The sequence below is a fragment of the Balaenoptera ricei genome, chromosome 7 (assembly GCF_028023285.1).
Source record: "Balaenoptera ricei isolate mBalRic1 chromosome 7, mBalRic1.hap2, whole genome shotgun sequence".
Taxonomy (NCBI): Eukaryota; Metazoa; Chordata; class Mammalia; order Artiodactyla; family Balaenopteridae; genus Balaenoptera; species Balaenoptera ricei.
The window spans coordinates 83768163-83778920 of NC_082645.1; the positions used below are offsets into that span (position 1 = coordinate 83768163).

Below are 10758 nucleotides of genomic sequence, written 5' to 3' on the forward strand. Positions count from 1 at the left end.
CATAACCTCTCCTTCAGCCAGTTCCTCTAAGCTACCGTTCTCGCTCGCTCCCGCAATTCACAACCGCCGTATCCGAGGCCCAAGGAGGGGGGGAGCGCGGGCGGAGCGGCGGAGGGCCGGCGCTCGGGGCCGGACTTCATTGGCTCTCTGGACGGAAGCGGCGGTGCGGCCCGGCTGCGCATGCGCCCCTCACACGTGCTTCCAGAACGCCCCCTCCGCCCTTCATCTCCGCAGGCATCATGCTGCGGATTTCTGCCTTTCGGCTGCTAGGACGCACGGGGGCGAATAGGCTCTCTCTGCTGGCGGACTTTAACTTACGCCACTACAGTTCGGACCCTCTCGGTGTTCGGGACGATACCCGCGACGCGCGCGCCTACTTCACCACACCCATCTTCTACGTGAACGCGGCGCCGCATATCGGGCACCTGTACTCGGCGCTACTGGCTGACGCCTTGTGCCGACACCATCGCCTCCGAGTTCCCAGCGCCGCCGCCACGCGATTCTCCACTGGTACCGATGAGCACGGCCTCAAGATTCAGCAGGCAGCAGCCGCTGCGGGCCTGGCTCCGTCCGAGCTGTGCGACAGAGTCTCTGCCCAGTTCCAGCAGCTGTTCCGGGAGGCTGACATCTCCTCCACCGACTTCATCCGCACCACTGAGGCCCGGCATCGGATGGCTGTGCAGCACTTCTGGGGGGTGCTGAAGGCTCGGGGTCTTCTCTACAAGGGGCTCTATGAAGGTTGGTATTGCGCCTCCGACGAGTGCTTCCTGCCTGAAGCCAAGGTCACCAGGCAGCCCGGCCCGTCGGGGGATTTGTGTCCTGTATCTCTGGAGAGCGGGCATCCCGTCTCCTGGACCAAGGAAGAAAACTACATTTTCAGGCTTTCCCAGTTCCGGGAGCCGCTCCAGCGGTGGCTGCGGGGCGACCCTCAGGCCATCACCCCGGAGCCATTCCATCACGCAGTCCTTCAGTGGCTGGAAGAGGAGCTGCCGGACCTATCCGTCTCTCGAAGGAGTAGCCACTTGCACTGGGGCATTCCGGTGCCCGGGGACGATTCGCAGACCATCTACGTATGGCTGGATGCCTTGGTCAACTACCTTACTGTAATTGGCTACCCAAACCCTGAGTTCAAATCTTGGTGGCCCACGACCTCTCATATCATAGGCAAGGACATTCTCAAATTCCATGCTATCTATTGGCCTGCCCTCCTCTTAGGGGCCGGCATGAGCCCACCACACCGCATCTATGTTCACTCCCACTGGACAGTCTGTGGTCAAAAGATGTCTAAGAGCTTGGGCAACGTGGTGGATCCCAGGACATGCCTTGACCGCTATACTGTGGATGGCTTCCGCTACTTTCTCCTTCGTCAGGGTGTCCCCAACTGGGACTGTGATTACTATGGTGAAAAGGTGGTTAAGTTGTTGGATTCCGAGCTGGCATTTGCTTTGGGAGGTCTCTTGAACCGATGCACTGCCAACAGAATAAATCCTTCTGGGACCTATCCGGCTTTTTGCACTACCTGCTTTCCCAGTGAGCCAGGGTTGGTGGGGCCAACAGGTCGTGCTCAGGCAGAGGACTATGCTCTGGTGAGCGCAGTGGCCACTTTGCCCAAGCAGGTGGCAGACCACTATGATAACTTTCAGATCTATAAGGCTCTGGAGGCAGTATCCAGCTGTGTCCGGCAAACTAATGGCTTTGTCCAAAGGCATGCACCATGGAAGTTGAACTGGGAGAGCCCAGTGGATGCTCCCTGGCTGGGTACTGTGCTTCACGTGGCCTTGGAATGTTTGCGAGTCTTTGGAACTTTGCTCCAACCTGTCACCCCAAGCCTAGCTGACAAGCTGCTGTCTAGGTTGGGGGTCTCTGCCACAGAGAGGGGCCTTGGAGAACTCCATTTCTTGCCTCGATTCTATGGACATCCATGCCCTTTTGAAGGGAGGAGGCTGGGACCTGAAACTGGGGTCTTGTTTCCAAGACTGGACCAGTCCAGGGCCTGGCTGGTAAAAGCCCATAAGACCTAGAAACTCAGTTCTTATTAGCTTGTGGTAAAAAAGCAAACATCTTATTTTCTTATTTTGCATTTTCAGGAAAGTTATACTAATGCTTTCTAAAGTGTTGCATCAAACGAGCACATAAGTAATGTCCCTGTGAAAAGAGGTCTGTAGCCTTTCAGAAGCCTACTCCCTACTCTTCAGTTCTCTGTGTCCATTTACCACTGTCCTTTGCACCCCAGTGTCTCTAAGATGTCTCCAGGGGAAAGGTGGGTAAGAGACAACTTTGCTGATACTACTCCTTCTCATTGTGCCTCTGTCCAAACCACAGTTATTTGCCCAGACTACCTCTCATGGCTTGTTTGTCACTGGCCTGGCCTCTGCTGGGCAAATTAGTGCGTGTGGGGGTTGGAGGCCCCCTTCCTCAGCTTTTACTTTGTTATATATGTTGTGTCTCCTGTTAAAAAGAGGTTGTTTCATTAAACCTTTAAAAACCAGTGTCCTAGACTAGATGATTTTTGCCTATGTTTATATTCTCAATTCTTAACAACCATGACTCCCTGCTTTGCTAGTTAATAATCCAGTAGTTGTGCTTTGTAACATTACACTTTAACCAGTAGATGGCTCTAGTTTCACACATGTAATTACTTAACATTGAGGTTTCAGAATATTTAGAATAGGTTTTCTGCTTCCTAATTCTGCATAATTTAAATTTAAAGAAAAAATTTTATTGCTTTTCTTAAAATAAGGATAACTGCAACCACTGCTGTTTTACAGTAAGCAATAGAAAGATCAGAATCCTTAGTTTTTTTCAGACTACTGAAAAAGGACATTTACTCTATTAAATGTTTAGTAAGCTAATAAGTAAAGGTATCACGTTTGTTTGGACTATGATGAATTATAAAGCTCCCTTGAGGTACTTGGTATGTTAAAAATTTTTTAAACTTTAATAACATTAGGTTTACAGGTATGATTTTAAAAATCTGTAGATAGTTCAGAAGGGCAATATTTTCTTTATATTTCTTGGTCTTAATTTTGTTATCCACATACATAATTTACCTTATATGATTTCTTTTGGTCAATCAGGATCTATAATACAATATAGCAATTGTGGAATAGCTAATATAAATGTTAATACATTTACTTTCAAGTAGTTTTTACTAATTATTTTCTTTGCTCCTTTAAGTTATTAAAGTTTAAAAGTTTCTAAGTACCTTATCCAGATCTGTTCTGTTGCATTTGTTGAAGGTGATGGTGAAGGGAGGAAATGATCAGTGCTCCAGGAATCTCAAACTGGATTTAGGGATCTCTCCAAGGCTCCATAAGAGAACATCACAGAGAAGATGTTAAGGTATCAACTTATACAATGACTACAACATAGTAAGCCAGCATTATATCTCATAGGTGATTGGACAGCTAGGGCAAAGTTGAAAATGAGAACTTGCCTTGAGATATCCATTGTAAGCATGGTAGCAAGCAGAGAGGGCTCACCATGAAGTAAACTGTGCTGGTAGTTCCCCCAGATTTATTCGGGTGCTACTGTTCAGCTCCAATTTCTGTTTATTAGTTGGTGTGGCGAGAGATTTCTGGTTGCTTGGAAACACTGCTTAGAAAAGAATGCTTGAAGGCATTCTAAAGGTGGAAGGACCATTTCTACCAGTGTTCCTTTAGATCCTCCTTATTCTTCATAATGGAATCCTGGGCTTTCCATATGACATATTCCAGTTACCTGCTGGGATTACTAGGGTAGGTTACTGGGACCTAGGATGGAGTGTAATATCTCTTAGGACTGGATAGCAGAGTAGTGAAAGAGATGGGATGTGTTTACATGGATGAAGGAAAACAGACTTGGAAAACCAGCATTGGTAACTTATGCCTTCGAAGTGCCATTGTAAGTCTTACAGTTCCTATAATGAACGGAGGGACAGTGTCTTCCACTTGAATGATCTTTCCTATGGCCTAATGCTGGTCAGTACACTGGACATTGGCTTGCTGGGTGTTAATAGAGTTCCTTTTGTGCAGTCTGTCATTTGTGTAGGCACTTAACTTCTACCAGAGTATTTGTGGTGCTGGAGGACACAGGAAAACAGGGAAACCAAAGAGGAGAAGGCATAATTTTTACAGAAGACAGGATATTTTGAGTGAAGAAGTGTGGTAAGTTGGATATGACTTATTCTGTGGTGATATGGAAGATGAACCAGTTGGATTCTCTGTAGGAGGCAAAACAGGTAAAGCAAATACCCTTTGGTTACCGAGGTGATGTGTTATTTAATCCAGCAGTTTAAGAATGGCAAGTGCAGGATAGGTGAAACTTAAAACTGGCAGGGATGCACTTGCAAGAGAGGACATCCTAACCACTTGTGGGAGAAGATGATGATAAACTTGTAGACATCTAAGAAGTCCCCTATTCCAGAATTGCTGACACCTTATCTGGCATCTTGTGGGTTCCTTGACCAGAAAGGAAGTTTCTCCCAAGTACTACCCTAAGGCTGTCAAATATTCATTTTCCAGTATTCTTGGAGGCAGTGTTGCATGAGTGATAGAGCACTGTTCAGGTGTTCATGAATGTCACGTTAAAGTAATAATAAGTTGTCAACCCAGTAGACTACAGTCTACTATGAAGTCATGCAAGAAGTTGTGGGCAATGTATATGTGTGGCACGATTGTATATTAGAGGGCTATTCCACAAGTGAACTCGTAGATTAGGCACCTCAGAAGTCAGAAGACCTATGGCTATATGGAGGTCAAGAATAGGCAGGAACAAGAAATAGTTACAGTCTCATTTCATTGAAATCTCACACTTATTCTGGAAGTAGGCCTCATTTTTCTTAAGCACCTGTGTGACTCTATAATGGCTGAGAAGAGCCTGATAAATTGAATTTTAGGTTGATGCGCTCAAGAAGGCATAGGCTGGGACATGGGCTCTGAGGCACAGGCCTTTTTTCTTTTTCCCCTATAGTTGTATCTATGATTGGCACATAACGCTTTAGATCTGGGAAGTTCCGAAACTGAAGTAAAGTTGGTCAGGCTGTGGGCCTCCAACTGGGAAGACTTATAATCATGAAGTAGCTTGGGTAGCAGGTGGCAGTACCAACCATTCAACAGATTACTCCTTGGGCATTATGGTTGGGATGGTTTCCTGGCTCTCTGACTGCTTCACCCCTAAGTGAGTGTGTAGTTGCAGTGTTGGCCTGCATTAGTGTAACCTTGAGTTACAGTGGGGAAGCAGCCATGCCTCTTGACTAAGACTTGGTCTATAAAGCTGATGTCTGACAATCTATAATTGCCTCCTAGAGGCAGCCCCCCCATCCATAGTTCTACCAGATGGAGAACAATTGTTCTTGCTGGTAAGGTCTGGGATGCTGTAAACCTTGATGGGTCCTTGCCCTCATCTTTTGCCAGAATGAGTAATATCAGTGGATCTGAAAAGGTGTGGACCTACTGGCAGTCATGTGTCTATTTTTGCTGAGAAAGTTACCTAGTTCAGAGAGCCTGGGGGGAGCTAGGGCACAGGTCGAGGTACCCAAGAGTACAAGTTAGGAGCTTCAGTTCTAGAACAAAGCCTTGGAGCCCCTTGCAGTATGAAATATGTCATTTCAGCACAACACAGCTGGCCCTGCCCCTTCTTGTAGGAGCTTTGGATAGGACTGGTTAACTTCTATCAATAGGAACACACTAAATTTGGAGGTTAACATTGCTGGAAGGGCCAGAACAGTAACAACCAAGTTAATTAAGGTTAATTAGTGGGGATTTTAACCTTTCAAGAAGAGGGTCTTATTCTTTTTTGAGATAGAGGATAGGAGAAGCCCAGCCTCAGCTGCTTTCTTCTATCATCAAGAACTACTTTGAGCTGAGAGGAAGGGACTAACCAGTGTTGGCCTGCATTAGTGTAACCTTAGAGGTGAAACTGACTTATTTTTTAGGTAGTCTTGGGTTACCCAGTATAGATCCTCTGAATTAAGGGGAACCATCTAATGGAATAGTTGACCATATGTAAAATACCTTGCCTAAGATTATATCACATTAATCAGTTTCTACTTAAATTTCCATGATGAGTAAAGGGGATTGGGAAGAGGTACACACCAAGAGGATCTTCCTATGGCCTTGACAACTACAAATAATATACTCTCTACTGTGCCTCTTCTCATGAATAGCTATTGGGAGCTTCAGCCTTACTTGGATCTTCATCAAAGTAAGGTGAGACTATAGTATAGAAGTTCCATCCTTGGCTATGAACTGTATTTCACTCCCATTTGGTTTATGACATGGTTTACTCACCATAGATTTTCAAGTCCACAGCTCCTCACTTAAGAACAGGATGGTATGAGATGTCAGGATGTTTCAGGAAACCAAATGTATGATCTGCAAGAAGAAAATAACTCCAAGGAGAGATGAGCTCTGCCTTCAATTCATTAAGGAATTTTGGATGAAACATCTGCAGAGGGCCTGGAAGACTCACTGGGTAAGCTGGAGGGACAGCTCTAGGAATAACTGTGGAAATGGGTGTTGCTAATTTTCTTAGTGTATGGTAGGGGTAAAATGGTACTAACCTCCCTATGCTACCACTCCTAAGGGCATACCTTGTACATATACCCCCTCATTGGTTGACAGTCACTGGTTTGTGGGATTGGACAGGAAGATGAACCTTCAAAAACTAGTTTATGGTTGACTGTTACAGATTGGAATCATTGTTCTGTTCTCTTAATTCAATACATTCAATAAAAATATGACTCATTACACATTTTTTCCTGATTAAAATATTTTTAAAAGGGTAATAACCTTTACTCTGGAACACATTAAATATGATAGTTTCAGTAATCTGACTTCCTTTGAACTAATCTAGAAATGTCTACTGGTTAAAAGCCTGTAAATATTAAATTAAATAATAAATATTAAATAATAATAAATATTAATTGTGTAAATATTACACAATTTAGTTAATCACTAAAGTAATACAACTAGAATGTATTTCTTCTTAGCCAGATGAAATGTTAAAAAACTCAATCCAACAGAAGACAGGAAGATGAAAAAAAGGGCAAAGAAAAATGAAAAATATGGGAAAAGAAAACCCATAATAAGATGGCATAAATGCATATAAATATATCAGTAATTATAATAAAACAAAATATCATAGGATGGACTTTCTGTCAAAAGACAGCATATTCAAACTTAAGTTTAAAAAGTTAGCTATATGTAGTTAAAAGGTATATACTTAAACATAACAGAAAATAAGACATGAAGAAACACTAGGCATATGTTAACCAAAAGAAAGCTGGTATCATAATAATAGTAGACAATCTATTTTGAGGGGAAAACCATTACTAAAGATGAAGTGAGACTTAATATAAAAGAAATAATGTACCAATAAGTTATAACAATTAAACTTGTATAATCTAACAACAGCCTCAAAATGTAAAGAGTTAAAACTGAAAATGACAAGAAATGTTCAAGTTTGGAAAGAAATGAGACTGCCATTTGTGAGTTCAGAGAAACCAGGCAATGAGGAAGTAAAAATTAATAACTTACACTAGACATTAGCATTTCAGTCTTTAATGCTCACTACTCAAGTGTATCATCACTGCTAAGGGTAGAAAAAAATGAAAAATTTATAGCAGGTAAGGTTTTGTGGCTCTAAAACCTTATCTTTTCCATGCCTGCTTCTGTGAAAATAATAACTTGCTTTTTGAATAGAAATGTCAGCAAATATACTTGTTCAGTGAGTTCTCTCTAGATTATTAAAAGGGGAGGACCCCATGGCCATAATTTTGCCAAATTTTCTAATTGAAGAAATCTTCTAATTGAAGATAAATGAAGGTGAAGGGAGAGGACCATGAGTTCTGTGTTCCTTATTTGTGTTCTCTCATTTACTTTTTCCATTAACCCTATGAAGTATTATTCTAACTCTGTTTAACTGATAAGAAATTGAGACACAGAGACATTAAGTAACTTGGCTAAGGTTATACAGCTTGTAACACAGGAGAGCCTAGACTCAAACTTGTTTTAGTGCCAGAGCCTCAGCACCATCCTTAACATCAACACCACGACAATCCCTGAGTGTATACTGAGGGAACTGTATTGTGGGAAAGAGGAAGCAGTAAAATCAGATCCAAAGATCTGAAGATGAAAAGTCTAAATAAGAACACTTAATTAAAATACATTCAGTGTTTCAAGACAAGGAATTGGTTCTTGATAGCTAGATTATGAAACATATGAGTGCCAAAAATGAAACTTAGAAAAAAGGCTTACCTTATCATGAAATATATTTCTTTTTTGCTTTCAATAGTTTCCTTTGTATTTGAAGCCTGCTTATGTGTTCTAGTGTAAATTGTTAAAAATTTTAATAACTCTATAGTCTCTATTTTTCTTTTTCCTTAAGATTATTTTGTTTCTTATTTTCAGAAGAGTGTTCCAAATTTTTGAATCCAACAGTTCCCTAAGTGAAAGTATGTTGTCATAAATTCATAAATCTAAGTATTTAAAAATAACATTTTACTAATCAATACTTTATACATTTATCTCTAAACATGAAAACATATCAATATTCAAAAGTTTTCTTTGAATTAACTATTAAAGTAACAAAGCCAGAGAATTTTATTAGAGGTCACAAAACACTGAAATTTTTTCATTTCATACATACAGTTTTAATACAAATGAACTTATTAGAAGACTCATCTGTTTATTAACAGTTTAAGTTCTATGAATTTACTGAACATTTCTTACTATATTCTTATGACATCTTTCCTAACAAGCTTGTAGAAACCAAATTAAATGCCCTTGACTCTAGTTATAACCAAAGCGAATACAACCCTGTTAGCTAAAATGCCACATACTGGATAATTCCTGGTAAATTATATCTGATATATGTCATATATGATGGTCAAGACATGTTTTAACTTCCACAGATTAGAGACCTTATTATGAATTGCATAAAGAATACGCTGTCATATTTTACTTTTTAAATGAAATGTAGCTAAAGTTGGACATGGGCTACACCTTGAAGAAGTTCAGGATGAAACCTATGTATATATAGGTCTCTTAGCTATCATCTGAATTGTATTTTTAAAAATATATCAAAAGGTATTAAAGTCCTTGCTAACTTGGAAGCTAAGAACATCTATACCTTTATTTTATGTTTTAAATAATTTCTTCAGAACTCTGTTTAAATTCAAGCTATATAATCCCATAGTTAGCAAGGCATGATGGGTACTTTTCCAGTGTTTTTTGCATGGTAGATTATGATTTGCTTATAGAATCAGACTGATGTATTATAAAAAATATCCTACATATAGCATTTTTAAGATTACCTTTAAATCACTTACTGAAGGAATTTATATAGGCATTCCTAAAGCAAAGAACCTTCAATCCTGGTAAACTGAAATTATTGCATTAACTTTTTATATTTAAATTTCTATAAAAATTATTTTATGGAAACTCTCTACATTTTTAAAAAGCAAAACTTTTTAGTCCTGAGTTCAGTTTCATTTTACAGCTCATTACTGGAATGTAATTAAATAAATCAAGTTACAATGTGTAAGAAGCCCATTTTGGTATTATAGAAGAAGATCATTAAGTACTAAAATAAAATGAATTATTGAAAATATATATAGTTAAGTGCATGAAAGCTGATGGTTGGATTTTCACACCATTTTAAGATTTAGAAGGAGTATTTTTTGCTGAGTATAAAGGAAATATTTTTAACATTCATTATGACATTGACCCAGTTAAAAAAAATCTATTAGTTAATAATCAGTCCTCAAAGAATAAAGTTTTTTCTTATTAAAATGTTGTCCACATAAAAATCAGCTTCTAGAAGGTAGTTAATTCCTAACAAATTTTAAATAAAACATTTTTGGATGTAAATAATGTCATAAAATTGGTTTTCTAGCCTAAGGAGAGTATATAGCACTTCTTCCTTTTTCCGTAGTCCATGGAGACCATCTAGAAGTGAAGCTATGAGTTATGGGGCACAAAAACCAATATAAATATATAACTGTGTAGCTAAGTGTAAAAATTAGGAAATCAACCTAATCTCAGACAGAAAAACAAAGGAAAAATAATGAAAACTTACTGCTTAACATCTAATGTAGTGTGAAGGGGGCTAGCCAAGTTCAACTAAGTTATCAAAACCCATCATTGTTAAGTTTGTAGAGGTAGATGTTTTAAATATTCAATATGTGAAAGTAGGTAAGTCTGAGCTTGAGTTTTTAAACAAGTCATTCTTTAAAGATAGACACACAGCTAGGGCACAGGCATAAAAATGTATTTGGTAAACACAGGATTGTTGCTGAGTTTATTTTCATTTTTCCTTTGGCACAGACATTAGGATATTAAATGTGTTATTTTATTGAGAGCCATTCTCACAAACAATTGGATATTGCCTGAATAAAATAACCCGAAGGTTGACTTTACTAGTCAGTATTTGGTTATGTATAGGGTAGGAAAAATTTACATCTATTAGTATCTTTTAAAAAATAGTTTGCATAATAGATCAGATACTAATAAGGATTTTAGGAAGTTTGTTCTATGTGTTGCTAAAAATATGTAAGTGGATATTGTGTAGCTTTCTTTGCTTTGGTACCAAAGTTAGACATGTTAAAAACAAAAATCCTAAATATGATTAGCAAGAAACACATTGAAAGTATTAAAAATAATCTCAAGTTGTTAGTGTATACTTTAAAATTATTATCCTTTAGATGTTTTCTCTAAAATACCAAAGGAAAAAAAAAAGATATGCTTTCTTAGGTAATACTTTTTATATTAATTATTT

The 10758-nt window shown here is 39.3% G+C and overlaps 1 protein-coding gene across 3 annotated transcripts; it reads left to right on the plus strand.

The window, feature by feature from the left end:
* Positions 1–212: 212 nt before the first annotated feature.
* Positions 213–3375, plus strand: MARS2 (methionyl-tRNA synthetase 2, mitochondrial). Of its 3 annotated transcripts, XR_009504138.1 has the most exons (3): positions 213–2000; positions 2088–2260; positions 3240–3375. XR_009504138.1 is itself a non-coding variant. In XM_059927323.1 (2 exons), exons 1-2 carry the CDS (start codon positions 240–242, stop codon positions 2109–2111), a joined length of 1785 nt encoding a protein of 594 aa, XP_059783306.1. In that variant the 5' UTR covers positions 213–239; the 3' UTR covers positions 2112–2610. The 3 variants fall into 3 exon arrangements, 2 of the variants coding, with proteins under 2 accessions (XP_059783306.1, XP_059783308.1); XM_059927323.1 differs by lacking the exon at positions 3240–3375 and having other exon boundaries at positions 2088–2610; XM_059927325.1 differs by lacking the exon at positions 3240–3375 and having other exon boundaries at positions 213–2610.
* The last annotated feature ends 7383 nt before the right edge of the window (positions 3376–10758 follow it).

Bases quoted from the DNA above. Each gene is read 5' to 3' on its own strand.
- MARS2 (XM_059927323.1), top strand. From the start codon at position 240: ATGCTGCGGATTTCTGCCTTTCGGCTGCTAGGACGCACGGGGGCGAAT. The intron at 2,001-2,087 runs GTAAAAGCCCAT...TTGCATTTTCAG, and splicing joins ACCAGTCCAGGGCCTGGCTG to GAAAGTTATACTAATGCTTT.